The sequence below is a fragment of the Macrobrachium nipponense genome, chromosome 1 (assembly GCF_015104395.2).
Source record: "Macrobrachium nipponense isolate FS-2020 chromosome 1, ASM1510439v2, whole genome shotgun sequence".
NCBI classification, from domain to species: domain Eukaryota; kingdom Metazoa; phylum Arthropoda; class Malacostraca; order Decapoda; family Palaemonidae; genus Macrobrachium; species Macrobrachium nipponense.
In genome coordinates, this window is record NC_087200.1 from 5,523,407 (window position 1) to 5,544,337 (window position 20,931).

The 20,931-nt window shown below is 44.8% G+C and overlaps 1 protein-coding gene across 1 annotated transcript in view; it reads right to left on the bottom strand.

The window, feature by feature from the left end:
• Positions 1–20,931, bottom strand: part of LOC135219102 (inositol-tetrakisphosphate 1-kinase-like) — a gene marked incomplete in the record, with an annotated part of 218,677 nt that overhangs the window by 187,852 nt on the left and 9,894 nt on the right. Inside the window, 1 exon segment of the mRNA XM_064255543.1 lies at positions 8,378–8,494. Within this exon segment, the coding sequence (XP_064111613.1) occupies positions 8,378–8,475 (98 nt within the window).

Below are 20,931 nucleotides of genomic sequence, written 5' to 3' on the forward strand. Positions count from 1 at the left end.
TGTCCTGACAAGGAATACGGCCGCTTGTGCGACAACTAGAGTCCTTGTCAGGTAAAGGTTTATCCTTCCGAAAGCCAAACAAATCTTCCTGGCTTAATTGTCTTTTGGAAGAAGTCCGTCTCTTATTTGTCACTTGTGGCTCATTGCGCCGGGTTGACGCTCGTGATTCCTTGCGCCAAGCTGGCGCTTCTGGCGCATTTCGGCAGGGTGGCGCTTCCGGCGCATCTGGGCAGGGTGGCGCTTCTGGCGCATCTGGCGCCTCTGGCGCTTCTGTCGCATTTCGCCAGGCTGGCTCTTCTGGCGCAATATGGCGCTTCTGGCTCTTCTGACTCGTATAGAGTCTCAAACCATCTGGCGCATCTGGCGCATTGCGCCAGGTTGGCGTTTTTGGCGCATTCTTCATACTCCTCCGAGTATAAGCCGAAACTCCGTTTCTTCTTTCTTTCCCTTCGTCTTCTTTATAGGAAGGAAAGAGTCCTTTCTCCTGGGAGTTTCCTTAGTAAAAAACTCCTACTAAGGCTGAAAGTTTGCTCCTGCACATTTAGGAATTTTTGCAGCCGCACTCTCTTTTTCCTTCCCTGATTTCAGGTGAGGGATGTCTCGAAGCGGAAGGAAACTCCGATTTCCGTTTTTAGGAACCAATCTCCTTTTCTTCTTCTCACAAGGTGATAGATCGGAGAAAAGCTCAGGGCTTGAATCCAAAGTAGGAGCCTTCCAACTTCTCTTTAAGGGGCGTGACAGTTCATCAGAACTCCATCCCCTTACATTCGGTGAAGAATCTGACGAAGAAAAACACTTCTTTAGGATGCTTTTTTTCGATAGCGATCCTTGGCAGTTCGGGTCGTCACAGAATCTGCCGAGGGGACGCCTGATCGGTGGGGATTCTCCGTAACCTCCGTAAGGCTTTCGACATTCCTTCTCCTCTGGGCCTGTGAGCTTGGAAGAGGTCTAGGCCTGGGAGCGAGACAGAGCCGATCAGACGCACCCTCCACTGCACTAGGGACACTTAATTCACTATCACTGTGCTTACCTTTCAACGTCAGCATTTGACGTTCTATCCTTTGTAGCGCAGCTTTAAGATCCGTTGCCGGATTTGTAGTCTTAGTACTAGAGGAAGAAGATAGAGGTTTAGGGTTAGGTGTTAATTTAATAGGCTCGTTAGAGCGAGACCTACTTACGCTTCTGGAGGAAGCCTTCCTAGCCCTATCCATATCTAATTTCCTTAAATATGAATTTAAATTCTTCCATTCTTCCTCATTCATATTTACACATCATCACAGGTGTTAGAAATTGAACATTCATTCCTTCTACACCCCTTACAGACTGTGTGAGGGTCTACCGAAGCTTTCGGTAGCCTCACCATGCATCCCTCATTTACACACTGTCTTCTAACCGTAAAGCTAGAATCCGACATCATGAGAAATATCCAAAACCAAGTCCAAAAAACAGTCCACGAAAGAGTATGCCAAACCAAAGATCCAATACGTCACCAAAATAACCGGCTTAGAAGATCAATAGCGATGAAAAAATACGAAAAGAAAATCAAATCAGGAGTAACAACAACAATGTTGCGTCACGGCCGATAGAGAAAATCTGTCTTAGAAAACGGGAATGATTCCTATCCCGCCACCAGCGGCGGGGCTGGTAGATCACCTGACCTACCTGTAGTGTGTGCCGCGAAATTCGAATTTCTATCGGGGACGACGGAGTCTATAGCTAAGTATATATCTGACAGGTAAGTTGAATGCATAAAAATTCTCTACTAATTTAGGAATCATGTCCTGGTGAGAGATATCTTATCAGCTTTACCAGTACTACTAGATCTAGATCTAGGTGTTACAGATCTTTTTGATAAAGGGCCTTCACTTGCCCTTTCAGTTTTGCTTTTGTTTTTCCTTTGATATCTGAAGGACCGTGAATGAGGCGAAGAGGGAGAAAGGGACCTCCTTCTGACAAATAAGGAGGGCCTCGATCTCCCCACCGTCATCTCCACGGTGCACTGTAACGTCAGGATCAGGTGAGGGCTCAAATGTCAGCAATGTCCCGACACAGAGAAGTGTCATCATCCTGAGATCTGGTTTGAACCCTAGAATCAACAGGGCCCTCCCCTGGCTTAACCAGAGTCTCTGCAACATGGGAAACCCCACCAGGAGGGGCACGGGAAAAGCCCCCACCAGTGGGGGCCACGCGAGGCCAAACCAAGGGGGGGCATGGGAGGTCCCACCAGGTGGGGCACGGGAAGCCCCAACAGGGGGGGCACGGGTGTCCCACTAGAGGGGGTTGTGGAAAACCCCACCAGCGGGGCACCGGGGAGCCCCACCAGAAAGGGGCACTAGAAAGAAGCAGTACTCAATTGTTGTGCCTTCAAGCATCCGAATAGGATTTCCTGCCCAACAGCTTTTGCCTGTCCCACACTGATAGTTCAGCAATAGATTTAAGTAATGCCTCTTGTTCTTTTTTTAATTCACTACATTTCTTATCACGGGCTCGATGTTCACCCTTACAGTTTATGCACATTACCGGTCCAGAACATTCCTCGTGCTCAGGCTGGCCACACGATTCACAGAGTTTATTTCTGGTACAAACATTAGAGGAGTGTCCAAAACCAAAACATTTAAAGCACTGGAGCACTCTCGGTCTATAAGGACGAACTTTCAAGATTTCACTGTCAAGAATAATTTCAGATGGCAGGAAAGAATTTATAAATGTTAAAATAAGCATCGATGAGCGGGGCACTTTAAAAACCTTCCAAACCACGTCTGGACACATATCCAAAATCCTCATCCATTTCATGTGAATCTTCATTGAAGATAACACCCTTCGCGTAACTAAAATTATAGTGAGGTTTTACCTCTTTTACCATACCCTCAGGATCAAGCTTCAAATTTAGGAGCATTACCGACTGAACATTGGTCTTGGTATGAACTAAAAAACTATTACGCCCAAAGCGAGTTACTTCTGGGCTCCCAACATTGCCGATCTTCTGGCTTTACCAACCTTTTCACCTTGAAGAGGTTGTCTCTCTCACCATGCGTTGAGATAATTAACCACTTAGCTGGGTCTGGAGATCTGGGGATTTTACTTATTCTATTAGGATCTTTTATTTCATTTGGTGGTTAATAAATGTCAAGATATCTAGGGACCTCTTCTGCCTCTACAAGTCCAACACTCATAGAATCTGACCTAAATTCTCTAAAGGCTCTGTGAGCTTCCAATTCAGTGTTGAAAATTATCCAGAATTCAAAAAAACCATAATTATTGCCAAGTTTATTTCTTAATTCTTTGATGTTCCCAAATTTACAAAATTCATTATACAGTGGTACCTTGAGATACGAGCGTCCTGTGATACGAGTGCTTTGAGACCCGAGGGGGAATTCGGTCCAAAATTTTGCTTGAGACCCGAGCTGTGTCCGAGATCCGAGTTGGTTCGGGGACGCCACCGCTAGTTGGCGTTCGCGGGCAGCATCAGCTGGGAGCATCCCACGAGCTCACTCGCACGTGTGGCCGACAGATTTAAGTTGTGTTTGTGAGCTGTACTCGTGTTTTCGGTTTTTTTTCACGAATTAGTGAACTTTTTTACCTACCATCATGGGGCCCAAAGAAAGTACGTGCAAAGGAGAGTGGTGAAAAGAAGAAGAGAATGCTGCCGATAGAGGTAAAGCGAGAAATAATAGAAAAACATGAGCGTGGTGTACGAGTGATGGAACTGGCCCGGGTGTATGAGCGTAGCACATCGACCATTTGTACCATCCTGCAAGAGATTAGCAGCTGTAGCGAGGGGGAGGAAGAGCCGGAGGAAGTGATTCCTACAAGTCAAATTAAAGACATGTTAGCAATGTGGGAAACACTTTCGAGTTTCATTGAACAGGAAACATCCAGAAAAAGTTTCGACTAGTCGTGCTTCAGCGTTATTTAATGACACTTGTTTTGACTCATTTCCGGAACATTCTAAAAGGGAGGCAGAAGCAAAGCTCTTTGGATAAATTTTTGTTAAAGAGAAGCGCAAATGAAAGTGCCGAAAGTGATTCTAAAAGGCAGAAAACAAGTGCTGATTAAACTTACGTATCGCTTAGGTTAAGTTTTAAGTTTAAAGTGCATTTAGTATTTTTTCAAATTTAAGTTAAGGAAAGTGCAAATTTTTATTAAAGTTAAGGAATGCAGTTTTAGTTTACATTTTAATGTTTATCATTTTGTGTTCGAAAAAATGCTGTTTACGTAACGGGACTAGCCCCTCCCTCTCCCTCCTCTCCTCCTCCTCCGCCACTCGACTCCGTTAGCCAGCCGCACTCGCCTGTCAGCAAGGTAAGATTACGTGTTCTTAACTTTTTGTTGTGTTACGTAACTTTGTTATTCATTGCTAAATTTTAGTTTTAGTTTACATTTTAATGTTCATTTTTCATTTTCTGTTAGGAAAATTCCTGTTTACGTAACGGGACTAATGTAGCCGTCCACCCCTCCCCCTCCGTCACTCGCCTCCCTTAGCTAGGCCGCCGCACGCGACTGTCACCAAGGTTAGATTAAATTAACTTTTTCTTTTCTTTATTTTACTTTAATTCTATTCATTACTAAAATATATTACTGTATAATTTTTTTGTACTATATTTCTACATTTATATGTGTGTTTTCTTCATTATTTACGATGGTTTGGGGGTATATTTCATAGGTCTGGAACGGATTTACAATACATTTCAGTTAATTTAAATGGGAAAAATTGATTTGAGATCAAGAGTTTTTCGAGTTCCGAGCCCGGTTCCGGAACGAATTAATCTCGTATCTCAAGGTACCACTGTATATCGTGTCATAATTCCAGTCTAAAGGGACTGGTTTCACATGCAGAATATTTGTAACAAGGAGCTCATTTGAAAAAGGCTCCAAAGTTACAATGGAGGAATTACCAGGTTTTTCCTTGTCCTTATCCTTGCCTAAGTCGTCAACCAAAGATCTAATTAATGTCGCCATAAGACGAAGGATTTATGATTCGTCCAGGTAGCCCCCCACCCACCATGGAGCCACATTTAGAGGACAGTGTTATCCCATGCAGGGCTGCCCTAGGGTACCACCCAGGATATACACCCCACCCTCAGTGCTTAAGGCGTCATGATGTCCGTCGAGATCAGACCCAGCACTAAGAGCAGGGTTTGACATATAAACTTTCCCCTCGCTCGACCACGTTAGGTACTCGAGTTCTACGGGTGAGGTGGCATGCCAACCATCCTCACCCTCCACCAAATCCAATGAGTAAGTCCAAATCATGTCCAAAACCAATCCAAAAGTCATCAACATTAAATCTGTATCTTATAGGGGGAGAAAGCAGAAGGATGAAAAGTTTTAGTAAAAGGAAAAGAGCTGACTTATTTAGTTGGATCAACAGCTGGGCACCAAGGCCCAGTGAGAAAGTAGTTCCCACCAGGCATCAGGGCCCAGCTGCTGAACCCTAAGCCCCCCATCCTCGGCAAGGCTTCAGCATCTGGGGGGCTGGCAAGCAAGGAGGCACTCACCAACCCTTCTGGGGACCTGTTGGAAGCTATCTTGGCAATAACTACAGACCAGAGAGGTCCAGCCAAGAAACCGTCTGCAACATAGAGGTTGCCGTAGATGTAGATTCCAATGCTAAGCATCTTGCGGAGACAAGGACGGAGCCATTGACCTCACCTGTTCCAAAGTCAAACACGACTTAAGGCAAATTGGGTTAAGATGGCGTGGCGACAAAAATGCAGAGCTCTTAGCATGGTACTTCCTATGTCTCGTGAGAGGTGGGGGTTGTAGTTTGGTAGAGCCCCTAGAGCGAAGCGACCCGTCCCAGTCCGCAACAGAGGCATTAACCTTCTGCAAGACCGACTGAATGTGCCCCAACAAAGGAAGCTGAAGAGATGATTTGGGGTCCCGAGTAGCTCCCACCAAGGCTTCCAAGCAAGAAGGAGTGTAAGATGACCGAGCCCGAGTCCTACTTTCCAAATTGTTAAACCCACTAATGAGATCAATTTCCGAAAAGGAAGACAGAAACTCTTGCGTCTCCCTCCTCCTGCTCCGGCAACGGAGACCGACGACGAGAAGGATGTGTAAGCTCATTCTAAGGCGCCTTCACCAAAATTAACGGAAGGGTTAGCAGCCAAAAAGTCCGAAACCCTAACTAACCTGTCTGGGTTGGGTCCAAGTGTCGGCTGAGTGATGAACCCACTATAACACTAAGAACATCACTTACCTAAACAGATGACTCCATATGTCCATGAATGGTCACGGGCATGGCGGACGTACGTACGTGAGATGGGGGGGAACTAGAACACTCGAGATCGAAGGAGAATCCCTTAGATTCGAACTCTTGGAAGCACCAGTGAGAGAGGCAGGCAAACATTCCAGCTGCACCAACTCCGTGCTCACTACCTTCACTACCTTCAACCTCTTGACATGTGCCATGAGACCCTTACGGCGACAAATAGGCCTTGGAGAAGAAGTAGCACTAAGATCACATGCAGGGGCAGGGAAGGTTGCAACACACTCATGATGTGCAAATGCGCCAGCAACCCCACCAAGGATGGGGTACCTCGTAGCCCAAGCGTCTTCCAAATCGCCACCATTTTGGACGCCTCCGAGTCTGGAAGAGAAGAGATTGATGAAAAAGTCTCACCCTTCTCAGGAACCAAATAAACTCCCGAGGAAGAAGGGGCTACATTACAAACATTACCCTGCCGGCCTCCCGATACATCCATCGACGAATCAATGGAAGAAAAGGAAGGAGATGCAGGGATAATGCTACTATGTGGGTTGGCTACCGTGGAAGACAATATCGGGAATAGGCGCAAAAACTTCCCAAGTAGGAAGAGTCGAAACCCTCTGATGTTCTCTCTTGCAATAAAATGACCTCCACTGCTCTTTAGGCCATGCCCGGCATTCCGTGCAAGGATTCGTAATAGTACAAAAATTAGAACGACACCTACTGCATGTGATGTGAGGGTCGGTCGCTGCCAAAGCCAAAAAACGAGAACAAGGAAAACCTGGAATTCCGGGGCACATACACTGACGCAGAGAAGGAGCAGAAGCAGCCATAATACCAGCAAACACACACACACACACACACAGTAAAAGAAATGAAATGGGCAATGAACCGGGAAAAGACCAAGAGAGGTGAAACACAACTCTCGCCCAGGCAGTCAAAAGAAAGACTGGCGTAGCGGCGGCATCTTTGACCACTCCTAACCCAAGCTACGTATGCATTGCCAGATATCACAAGATTCCTTGCTTTCATCTGCTTTTTAACCGGATCCAGCTAGGCACTAGAAATTATCCTATTGTTAAGACCGAAGGTTTGTTCGCGTATGAACAACAAGTATTGTGCTGGCTTTGTGTATCCATCCATTTGCCCTCAGATCTTAAAAACTACTAAGACTAGAGGGCTGCAAATTGGTATTTTGATCAACAACCCTCCCATAATCAAACATCCTAAATTGCAACCCTCTAGCCTCCATATTTTAAATTTTATTTAGGGTTATGGAGGAATGGTAATGGTAATTTAAATTTGACGTCTTCAAGGTTGAGAGAGAGAGAGAGAGAGAGAGAGAGAGAGAGAGAGAGAGAGAGAGAGAGAGAGAGAGAGAGAGAGAAGGAGATGGAGAGAGAGGAGAGAGAGAGAGAGGAGAAAAAAAAAAAGAAAATTTGGTTGGAGGGATGAATGGGAATGGTTTGATGGTGGGCGAAGTGTGTCTGTTGTGGCGATTGCCGAGTATATCAGTGGCAAACGTGTTTTGAGAGTTTTTGTTTTTAGCTTGTATTCCCGCCACAGGGTTAAAGTTAGCCACGGATCATGCATCTAACAGTGCTCTCCAAAGCCATGGGGTGCAACCCCCCTCTACCAATTCTGGTGAGCAACTGGAGAGCTGCCAGTCATAGTTGGTTTCATACAGCATTATACGTTGTACAGAAAACTCTATTGCTTTGGCGCATTTTTTTTACTCTTTTAATAAATATCTTACAACTAAACAGTAATTCCACATAGTTCCTAACCTAAACTAATGTCTTTTATATACTTAACATTCTATAAACAAGAGGTCTATAAATGTATCACTTGTAAAATGGTGCATAGGGGAGAATAATTGTATGGTAACTAATAAGCATAGAAGTCTGTTGGGTTGAGGTTCACCAAGTTAAAATGTTTACTAAGATTTATACTTAGAATGATGTATAACAAGACAAGGAAGGGTAAAACATCTGTTAAAGTGGAAAAATCCATTGCCTTCTTTAAAAAAATGTTGAAATATTCAAACTACTTATGGTGCTTTAGCATTCATCACAAAAAGAGTACCCGATACTATACAGTATGAAAAGCAACTTCAAAGAAAATTGCAAGTGATGCAAAACACAAAGAAAAACCACAGCTCCTCACCTGCACACTGCTTCCAGCTCCTCCACTCCAAATTTTTGGCATTTTTTATCATTAAACCAATATCCAACTACAATTTCAGGAGACTTTGACAATTCCATCTCCAAAACTGGCAAATTTCTGTAAAGAAAAAAAAAAAAAGCAATGTATAAAAAACAAAAATGTTCAGTTTTTGTTTCATAAAACTAATATCACGATTTGTCGTAAATTGTATTTTTCCTAACTATACAAACCTGAGGTCCTTTAACAATAGAAATGTACTTACGGTGTAGCTGGAATTATGGCCACTGAATCTTGAACAAGGTGGTTAGGCAGTAACTGCCGTGCTAACCTGCCCGGATGTACACTCCACTTTGCCTTTCGGCCCAGGTTCAGACTGAGGGGTGACATGAGGTGGGCATGTCTGTTAAAGGACCTCAGGTTTGTATAGTTAGGAAAAATACAATTTACGACTAATTGTGATTTGTTCCGACACATAATACAAACCCTAGGTCCTTTAATAATAGGAAGACTCACTGATTGGTGGGAGGAATCTGAGTAAGCCTCTAGAACTGACTGGAGTTCTGTGCACCTAGGCTGCTACTCCTGGTTGTAAGAGCAAGGAGGAGTGCCCTGCTGCCTTTGACAACTTGATCGGAGTACTATAGGAGCTGCATGATCAAGAGTCAGACTTCTGGGCCTTTCCGAAATGATTGAGGGATCGTGACTCATCCGAAAAAGGGCTGTGAAGAATATTGGCGTCGGAGACATTAATGCAAAGTTCTGGGAAGGGTTTGCATTATTGTCAGTCTCCTTCCTCCCCTTGCTAGAGGAAAGAGCAGGATTGCTTCTATGATTCTGATAAGAAACATAAAAAGGATGCTTATGTATAGGCTTACCGCATCAATCGTCCAACCAGCCAGTGAGAGTTCGAGTCCTATCCTCAACCCGAAGGACGAGGAATGGAGAGACGAGGCATGGAAGGGGGAGAGCCAGTCACTCTCGCATCCTTCTTACCTCTACAACTGCACACCATGGACGAGATGCAACTTGTCCTCTTGAAGGAGCTGGGTAAGCAAACACATCTTGCAAGCATCCACCACTGGTCCAGGGAAATGAGATTCCAAGGACCTGTGGGCAGTCCCGGAGGGAAAGAAGGACATGGTCGCTATGACCTATCCATTTTCCTGTCCGAAATAATCTTCAGAGTGATGTCCAGTACCAGTCCAGTGGTCTATCCATCTGCAGCGAAGTCTCTTGCGGTCTCGTCGTCTCCGCAGTGGATAAAGACACCGACACTCCATGGTGGGTGTCGATAGTTATGGGTACCGGAACACGCCAGTAGGACGAGGTAATAACTGATCTGGATCAACCGATACAAAGTCCACAGTGTAGTTCGTGACTGTCTCAGATGCTTCAACAGCTACCGACTGACTGCGTTCGGTTGTGTGAGGCGAGCTGTCCATGCATCCGAGGCGTGGTCACGTGACCCTCGCCTTTTGAAGGGTTATGCCGAGAGACCATACAAATTGTCTATCTGTTGCCATTGATGCTGGAAGGCGAGATGATGATTCTCTCAAGGCATGTACCCAACAGATGAAAGTCAATTGCCTTCTAGAGACCGAGGTCCCTTATGGAAAAACAAAAGTTCTCATAGTAGTTGAATCTCAACTAAGGAGAAACAATACTATGTACCGTTGAAGACGAAGGTGATAGGTGAATGCAGACCTACGTCTTCACAGCTGAATCGAGAGAAGTTAACTCTCGAGATTCTGAACGTAAAAAAGTCCCGCCGATGACACCAACCAGCAAAGACGGCTTAATCCCTATTATTTACAGAGGACTGAAAATGCTAAACCGCTACTTCATTGCTGTTCGTTGAGAAGTCGGAGTTACAATGAAAGCGGAGCGCTTTTCAGTAATGAAAACACAGGGATTGTACTGCCTGAAGAACCGCTTCTCATGGGCTGAATTAGGGAGGACATCTATATACTTGGAAGTAGAGCTGGCAGGGCGGGGAACAGGCAATGTCTTCCGTTATACATCTATAATTTGGGGTGGACAATGAACAATTGCACACCTACAAATACGAGATATATTTAGAAGACAAACTCAGATGTCTGAAGAAACCATTCCGCGTCATTGCAGCGGCAGACTAGACTACAGACTTCTGTTACCGTGCGGTAAACGGAAAGATGATAGCAAGTCTAGCAAGATATCTCTGTCTGAAAATTCTCGCAATGTCAAAGGCGATGCAGTAGAGATGGCCATATACATATGCGAGAATTCCAGCCAACCAGAGACCTAAGTCTGTCATTGCTGGGCAGAGATTCGGTTCGGTAGTCAATCATTGCAGGCAGGCAGCCCATACACCGCTAGCTCTCGCTCACTCATCCTGAGTTGCCAGGTAATCCATTCCAAGAAGGAATGCTTTCAGCTAGAACCATTGAGTGCAAAAAAATACGCTCGAGCATTTGCATTTAATCGAAACGGATTTCGGTGAATGCAAACGCTGAGGTGTTGTTGTTGTAACAATACCATAAGTATCTCAAAATCGAAACTGGTAACTCCTGGGAGGTTTGTAGGTCAGTCCCGAGTTGCAGTTCAATTAAAAAGATACTATTCGTCTCGGTCACAACCCGTAGAGTTAACTACGGTATGTGCCTACACCTCGGACAATTCAACTGATAACAGAAGCATGTCGCGAGGGCAATATACGTAGTATATTTGTAGGTTCCTGTACACAGACCTCCATCCTAAATTCTCTTCCATTCAAGGAACAAGAATAAGGACTGGAAGCCGACACCCCTCTAATGAAGAGAGCGAAGGAGAAGTTTTCCTGAAGGAAGACTTCTATGGTGATAACAGGATACTGAAGACGATAGTTCAAGCCGAACTGGATGTTCCCACCCATTCTTCTCTATCCTGGGGTTGGCCTCCTACTGAGGCGACGGACCATCAGGTCCATCCAGGCTGAGCCCCTCCCGAGATATTCTTCCTTCAGCAGCAGTACTTCTCTCGAATGCTAGAAATTCCAGGAATTCAAGAATTCGGCATGATTCCCAATTATTGTAGTAACAATTATCTGGGATTCTCGTCTCGCCCACTCTGGACCGTGGTTTCGCCAAAGTGTTTGCAGATCGTAGAAGACCAGAACACTCGGAGTGTGCTAGAAACTCCGAAGAACTCTAAGCGCTCGGTGAAACCCCCACCGAATTCGTCAGACGATCATCGGGTGGTGGTCCTCCCAATTCCCGTAGAAATAGATGATAGGGCAAGATCCTTCATCAACGACGGGGACTTACATTCGGTAGGACCCGAAGGTCCCTCCAGGAACGCAGTCCCCGACATGGAATCCTACGGAGAACGCTCTGCTGGATTCCTCCCCTTCCCGTCGCAGCCATAGGGAGAGAGGGAATGGGGAAGGAAGATTGGATACTCGCTCGCCTTCCCAGAGGAACTAGCAGACTGAGAAGTGAGTATGGGCAGCCCAGAGTCTAGGAAAACGTTACAGTCTGGGTGAGGATCTGTTGGCCCCAAGACTGAACCAGGCTCGTGGCCAGACCGTAAGAAGTGCATTCATCACCGTCACTCCTGTTCGCCTTGTTCCTCGTTCCTCCCGGTGTAGCCTGAGGAGGTTGAAGGGACAGGTGAGGGAGACCTGACGCTCCTACCCTGCCTACTAGCAGAACCAGTAGGCCGAGAGGACTGCAGGCCATCACCAGCCCATGGTAGCGATCGAGCTGCAGGTCTGGACCAGCGGTCTTCTTGCGGAGAAACGCTGGACCAAGGAACGAAGCGTTGGTCTCTTGCGTCAGGGGAGCTGCTACGAGAGCTCCTCCCCTGCCTACCAGCAGAACCGGTAGGCTGGGAGGACCTGTAGGCGATCACCAACCCACAGTGACAATCGAGCTGCCGGTCTAGACCAGCGGTCTTCTTGCGGAGAAACGCTGGACCAAGGATGGAGCGTCAGTCTCTTGCGTCAGGGGAGCAACTACGAGAGCTCCTCCCCTGCCTACTAGCAGAACCGGTAGGTTGGGAGGACTGCAGGCGATCACCAACCATCTGGACCAACAATCTCCTTCCAGAGAAGCGCTGGACCGAGGACGGTAGCATTGGTCTCGTGCGTCAGGGGAGCTGCTACCAGTCGTGCGAGCCGTCCAGTCCCGGTGGGAGCAACAGTCGGGCGACTGGTAGTGTCCACTAACGCGGTGAGAGCGAGCACCGTCCTCTCGACGCGTCCAGGCGAGGCTGAACCAGGTCCAGGCGAGGCTGGACCCAGTGGCGGAGAGAGAGAGAGAGAGAGAGAGAGAGAGAGAGAGAGAGAGAGAGAGAGAGAGAGAGCCTCTTCCCAGCCTCGCTACATGAACGGTCTGGTGGTAAGTCACGTCAACCCAGGGAACTGGCAGATCGCTGCGAGAGCGATCGCTGGCCTGGCAGGAATCGCCTGAGCAACGGCCACCAGTTTTCCACTCCATGCCTGAGTGCTGGCGGCGAGCAAGCTATGCTGCCTGGACCCTGGCTAAACGGTCACCCGCGGGCGACCGTACACTTGGTACCTCTCACGAACGAGAGGCTGAGACGGTCCCTGGCGCCGAGGCAGAACCTCTAGCGCTAGGAGAGGAGGTACAGTGTTAGCCGGTACCCCTCTGGTCCCCGTCGTCGTCTTCTTCCTTGTGGAAGGAGAAACGGGCCCCATTCCCGAAGGAACAGGAGGCCCAGCGGAAGCCATAACTGTCCCACCGGAGTGGGACAGACCCTTAAAGGTCTCTGAGCAAGACATCTTAGGGGGGGATTAAGGTACCTCCTCCTTCTTCAGCTGGGGGGCCACGGAAGTCGAAGGGGAAGAGGCGGCAGAAGACGACAGCGACACCTTCCTTCTTCCTGGACTTCCTCTTCGCCAGTTTCCTCAGGACAACCGACAGGTCCTCCATCCAGGACGGAGTTGGGGCAGTTGCGGTAGCAACACGGCCCAACTGCAATTGTCTGGAGGGACCTGCGGGAGCAGCAGTGGAGAGAACGCTTCCTCGAGGAGGGCTAGGAAACTCTTACCTGGCAGGTGAAGCGTCTGCCACCACCGAGACTGGTCGGTCGGGCAAACGTGACCATCGCCTGGGTGGGGCCGAGCATGCACCTGACAGGCAACAGCCGATACCGTCCTCCGACTCTTCCAAGTCCTCGTTGAGGCCGAAACCTCTCTGAAAAAAAGGGATTAATTAAAAGAGGGCTGGATGGCCCGGCTCCACCAGTCTCTGCGTGCAAGGACCCGCGGGAACATCACGTCAACCCTGGGCACCGGACGATCGCTCTCGCCGGTCTGGCGAGAGTTAACCCGAGTAACTCCTACCATCTTCCGCTCCGTGCCTGGGTCCTCCCACGGTGAGCGTACTCAGCAGTCTGGACCCTGTTTGCATGGTCACCTGTAGGTGACCATACACTCATTAACGCTCGCAAGCGGGCGGCCGAGACGGTTCCCAGTCCGGAGATACCAGCGGTGGCCAGTACCTCTATGGTCCCCATCTGCTTCCTCCCCGAGGAAGGAGAGACGGGCCCCATTCCCAGAGGAATGGGAGGGCCAGCGGAAGACCCACCTGTCTCACCGGAGCGAGACAAGACCCTTAGAAGTCCCGTGATGAAACTTCTTAGGGGGGGAGACCACCTTCTCTTTTACGGCAAAGCCTTAAAAGTCGAAGGGGAGGAGGTATGAAGATATGATGATCTCGAAGAGGATGACGACACTTGACGAGCTCTCTTCGTCTTTGGTTCCTCCGAATTCTGCCAGACTTCTACCATCAGGAGTTGATAAACCTCACAGGGCAGCGCAACAGCTTCGACCAGTGACATAACTCCCGGGTAGTAGTAGTAATGAATATGATTATAAGCAGGGGATCAGTACACAATATGCTGCGAGTCATAGGTACAATTCCAAGGTTAGGATAACCGATACGAAGAGCATCCAACCAATACTGCTGAAAACACAATCACAACTAGTCTGTAAAATAAGGAAAAAATATTAAAGTAATGAGGTTACTCCTCACGCATCCAAGGGCACCGCCCTCCGAAGTGAGAGGAGATCCCCCAACATCAACACCGCACGCCCATCCTTCTACCTTCTTCCGATAGTAAGTGAGAGGAAGAAGAAGAGAAATTACCATAACAACAAAACACGGACAAACCTTTGAAGTTCCCTCGGTAATTCCCAAGCGTAAGCGTAATTTCTGGATGAATACATGTCCCCTTACAGGATCAATATCACTTACGTTAAATATTGTCTCATCCTCACGTTAAATAAATCTCTCATCCTCATGCAGGTCTGAGCCAGTGTTAAAGGGCGAAACAATGTAAATAATATGTTGGTATACCTTTGCCGCCAACTCTTAACACAAGTAGAGGGGTGGTTATAAACGCTTTCACAAAGAGTGGGTTTGTATATTAATTGAAAAACAAGGACAAACCTTTGTTTAGTATTACTATCAAACACAATAGTACAGTGGACCCCCCGTATTCGCGTTCTCCGGATTCGCGGACTCACACATTCGCGGATTTCTCTCGGGAACGTTTCCCTGCATTATTCGCGCATTCGCGGTATTTTTCTATGAGAAATATCCACAAATTCCTGGTTTTTGTTATCAATTTCCTCATAAAATGCACTTTTTGTGATAAAACTATTAAAAAAACCAAGTATGAAAATTTTTAGCAGTTTTTCTTAAGTTTTAACTAACAAAATAGGCTGTTTTTAGCATTTTTATAGGGGTTCCAAACATTCGCGGATTCTAACTATTCACGGGGGGGTCTGGTACGCATCCCCCGCGAATACGGGGGGACCACTGTATATACAAATTTATTTAAAAAACAAAAATAAACTAAAAGGATTCCACGGGGAAAAAAGATCAACGACCAGTCAGCCGGAGCTCACAAACACGTCTTCATTGGAAGACGGCCGAAAGCAAAGTGGAGTGTTTACATTCGGGCAGGCTAGCGGTAGTTACTGCCTAACCACCTTGTTCAAGATTCAACGGCCGTAATTCAGCTACGCCGTAAGTACATTCCTATTGTTAAAGGACCAAGGGTTTGTATTACGTGTCAGAACAAATATATTTAATCATACTTAATACGTATATTTAATATTTATAATAAATAATACTAATACTAATAATAATAATAATAATAATAATAAAAAGTGAAAATATAGCTCTTTCTGCAGCATCTCTACAGTAAAATATAGTGCCATTCCTAAAGGTGTTATGATTTGCCCGAGTCTTGATATTAATTTCACCATCAATCTGTGCAAGACGTCACAGATTCAAGATAATTACAATTTTGGGAGCTTCTGCCTCTTCTTCATGGACTCTTCACATCCTACTGCATGCTTATGTCTGATTGCCATCAACTCCTCATTGGTTAGTGGCTTGATTGATTACTATATTAAACTAGCATTGTGACAACTAGGTCATTGATGCCGAACTATGTATAAAGACCCTATAAATTTTAATAATAATAATTAAACAGAGAATTATTTAAAAAATATGATAAAAAGATACTGGTAATTATAAAATAAATATAAAAATGAATTATAAAAAAAAATTATTACATGCATACATACATATAGTACACACACATAAGTACATGCACACACACACACATATACGTACACCATTTCAATAAGAATAAAAGCAAGGCGCACAGTTTATCTAAAATACCAGTGTTAAAAAAAAATCCAAACAAGCCAGTCATGTTAAAAATCCCATTTGCTCCTAAAATTTTTGACAACTTAAAAACATTATTCTCCTTCCCATAGTATAGATATTGATTGCGCTGTTCCACCAAACTGGGGCACTCAACCAGCAAGTGCATAACAGTCAGTGGAACCAGGCAATCCTCACAGTATGGTTCGTGATCACGACTCATCAAGTAGGAATGTGTCAGCCTAGTATGTCCAATACGCAGGCGGCACAGAGCTGTTTCAAACCTTCTGGGCATAAAATTGTACAGCCAAGGATTGATTGCAGGTGCAATTGCTCTCATTTTTACATTAGTAGTTAAATTTGACCAAATATTTTGCTAAAGTACTTTATGCATCTCTCTAATTGGAGTATATAAATCTCTGCACGGCAGCTTAAATGATCTGGGCTCAATACGAGAAACATCCTCTTCGGCAATTGCGTCAGCGCGTTCATTTCCAGATATTCCAACATGTGCAGGAACCCAAAAAAATTCAATATTAAAACCCCTCCGCTTAGCTAAAAATAACCATTCTAGAATGCTTAAAACTAATGGATGTTTGGAATAAAAATCTTTCAGCAACTCTAGAGCGCTTCTAGAGTCACAGTACACAATAAAATTCTTATCACTACTTTTTAAAACTTCTTTGACAGTATTTAAAATTCCATATAATTCTGCAGTAAATGCAGATGCATTACTTGAGAGCCTTCCACTACGCTCAAAGGACAGAAAAACTATGCCAAAACCAGAGCCTGCACTGGTTTTGGATCCACTGATAAAAACTGGGATAAAATTATCATGTTGTGACATATGACCTAAAAAGGTATAACATAATATTTTATTAGAGACATTCTTCTTTGGTTGATTTAAGTAGTTACAAAACTCTACTGCTGGGAATTTCCAAGGGGGAGATACAGATGGCTTCACCGGTAGTACACATTTGTCTGGAATGTTCAAGTCTTGGAGGGTTGATTTCAGTCTGAAGGCATATGGACGTGGCATCTTTGGATGACTTTCATAAAAGCTATCAAATCTTCCATTTCTTAGCGACTGGCATAATAGGGATCCAGGAAGTCTGGAATCTGAACCAGCTTCGAGCCAGAAGAGCCTGGTCATGTAAGGCTAGGGGCATTTCCCCAGCATCTACTACTAACATACTTTCTATAGGGGAAGTCCTAAAAGCTCCAGGAGCAATCCTAATTCCAGTATGGTGAATGGAGTCTAAAATCTTAAGGCGACTTGGGGTAGCCGAGGTGTAAACTTCACATCCATATGTTAATTTTGATAAAATCAAAGCTTTATACAATCTCAATAACTGGAGTCTATCTGCTTCTCAAGATGTACTTGACAAAACTTTCAAGATATCCAAGGATTTTCTGCACTTAGCCCCGAGATTTAGGATATGGGGATGCCATGTCAACCGAATACTATCTAAAATCATTCCTAAAAACAGTTTTGTTAACACAACATATTCTCTGGCCATTTACATACAAATCTGGGTCTGCATGTATCCCTCTAATTCTACAGAAATGCATGGCTACAGTCTTTGATGAAGAAAATCTGAAACCATGAACTTCAGCCCATTTCACTACCTTATTTATTACTATTTGTAGATGAAGTTCTGCTACTGACATACGTGCAGCTGCAAAAGATAAAGAAAAGTCATCCACAAAGAGTGTGCATAACATCAGCAGGTATTTGCTTTACTATGTCATTAATTGCTAGAGCAAAAAGTGTTACACTTAACACACTGCCATCAGGAACACCTTCTTGTTTACATACTTCAGACAGAACTGCTCCTACTTGTACTTGAAAATAACAATTTTTTAAGAATAGCTTAATAAAAAAGGCTAATTCTCCTCTTAAACCATATTCATGGACTACTTTCAAAATTCCATACCGCCACGTAGTATCATGCGCTTTTTCCAAGTCGAAGAAAACCGTGATAAAGTGGTGCTTAGAGGCAAAGGCTTCACATATTGCAGACTCCATTCTAACTAAGACATCAACAGTGGATCGCATACTGCAGAAACCACATTGGGCCGGAGAGAAAAGTTTCCTTGCTCTAAATACCACACTAAACGAGCATTCACCATTTTCTCCATTAGTTTACACAAACAAGATGTTAGGGCAATAGGACTATTAATTTCCTACGAAAGAACTATCCTTTCCAGGCTTGATAAAAGGATGGACTCTTGCTAGTTCCCAACAGGTTAATGGCTTGCTGGGACTCTTAGAACTTGGTAACATCCTCTTCATCTACCTCATAAAACCCAACCTTATGAGACAGCCTTATGATAACCTTACCAATGCTGTCTACTGAAGAAATGCTTAAGTCATGGATGCATTCAGGCCATATGTTATGCCCTAAAGCATTCAACATAAAAGGATGGAATTCATTCCAAGAATCAATGATTAAATGTTAGACCCACAATGCTTAAAAGTTAATCCAATACTCCTTCACAATCTTATCAAGGATAGCATCCCGAGACTGAACCAATCTCTTTATTGTACACTATTCATGTAGTCTAGTCTGCACATGTTTCAGTGAGCCTTTGATATATGAGCTTGGTGAGAGAGGTGGTGTTAGGAGCCATAAACAACCCCTCACATTTGTGATATGATCCATCCATGCCTTGATGTGGCTCAGAAAATAATAAAAGAGAAGAATACTATTCTATGTGAGCATAGGAGCCATAAACAACCCCTCAGATTTGTGATATGATCCATCCATGCCTTGATGTGGCTCAGAAAATAATAAAAGAGAAGAATACTATTCTATGTGGCATAATGCTCGAGGGAAGATACAGTCTAGTCAATAATATAGGAATTAGTAATAGCTTTCATCATCTTTGCCTTAAAGATGAATTTCTACACTAGTACTAGCATTTAGTCAATAATATAGAAATTGGTAATGGCTTTCATCACCCTAGCCTTCAAGACAAATTTCTACATTGCCAGTATTTAAAACAGCTTCCTTCAGTGTCCATGGATTCCCACAGTAATACAGTACATCAATAAAGGCACCAGCTTTAGATATCCTTCAGCAATGAAAACTCGATGGGATGCAATCTTTAGCAACCTTGAACCTTATAGCCGACTTCCCTTCCCAGTAAACAGAAGTCAAATTTGACATTCCTGAAAAGGCCTGTTTTGTCCATTTTTAAAACTTGATTGGCACTGCTAATGCAGTACAAAATCAGTTATTGTGCAGCCTCCAAAAACATCCTGGCAGCCTCCTTTTCAAAACTCAAAAACCTATTCTAGATGTCATTATAAAGTTTACATTGCCATACCTCAAACTCCTGTACCAACCAGGATTTAGAGGCAAATGACCATTTATAACCTGGTCCTCCAACTACATCCTTGAAATAAGCAAAGACAAGGCCAAATTCTGGGTTATATACATGCTGCTTTACAGCGCATTAACATTACTCCTTCAAGCTTATGAGCACTAGCAAAAATTAATATCCAGTAATAAAAACATATTCTTTGTGTTAGTATTGAATATTCCACATTTACCAGTAAAATAATGAAGGACTTCTAATACAGATAAATGAAAATATGCACCTCAGTATCATGTAAATGCAGATGCTCAGAAAAATGATATTGTTATGATACAATAAAGTTTGTTCATACTTACCTGGCAGATATATATATATAGCTGTATTCTCCGAAGTCCGACAGAATTTCAAAACTTACGACACACGTAGTGGGAGTCAGGTGGTTAGTACCCATTCCCGCCACTGGGAGGCGGGTATCAGGAACCATTCCCATTTTCTATTCAGATTTTCTAGTGCCACTGTCTCCTTAGGGGAGGTGGGTGGGCACTTTGATTATATATATCTGCCAGGTAAGTATGAACAAACTTCACTGTATCATAACAATATCATTTTGTTCATGAAGCTTACCTGTCAGATATATATATAGCTGAATCCCACCTTTGGAGGTGGGGAGAGACAGAATAGGATTTTAGGAAACATATACATGCAGATGATTGACATCTTGGTTCCTTACCTGTTAGCATAGCTGACTTCGTGATTACTGTCACCCAAGTCTGCTATGTAGCTGGTGAGTTCTAGATGATCTGTCAACGGGGGCGTGACCACACTGTGACTAGACCATTTGACCGTACTATGAGGGCAACGAAGCAAAACCACCACCTGACCTAGTCTAACAAAAGTTAATTCCCACATAACTTAGGCTAAAGGAAGGGAAGTCCGCCTCAAGCGGTCGACCCTACAACCATAAATCAATACAAGAAATTAAATGCTCACCTAACCATTTTCTACAGGATAGGATGAGTGCTAATTCCTGCCCCCAACATAGTGTCTGCGGCGACGTATGGCCCTAGCGAATAGCAGTTCTCGTATGTCGTCTTCATATACCGCAGGTAGTGTGAAGCGAACACCGAGTTGCTATGCCAAAAGGTGGCACTCAAAATGTCACCGAGTGCCATGTTCTTTTGGAAGGCTACCGAGGTAGAGATAGCCCTAACTTCGTGAGCATTCACTTTCAACAGCTTCATGTCACTGTCTTCACAAGATGAATGCGCTTCCTTGATGGTGTCCCTCAAGAAGAATGCCAGAGTATTCTTAGACATCGGCAAGTCTGGTTTTCTGACCGAACACCACAAGTTGCTAGAAGGACCTCGACATTCCTTCGTTTTCCGCAAATAGAATTTGAGAGCCCTGACAGGGCACAGGACTCTCTCTGGCTCCCGTCCAATGATTTCGGCCATACCCTTAATCTCAAAGCTCTTGGGCCAAGGGTTGGACGGATTCTCGTTCTTAGCCAGAAACATCGGGCTCAATGAACAAACGTGCTTGCTGATGGCTTGAATTTCGCTAACTCTC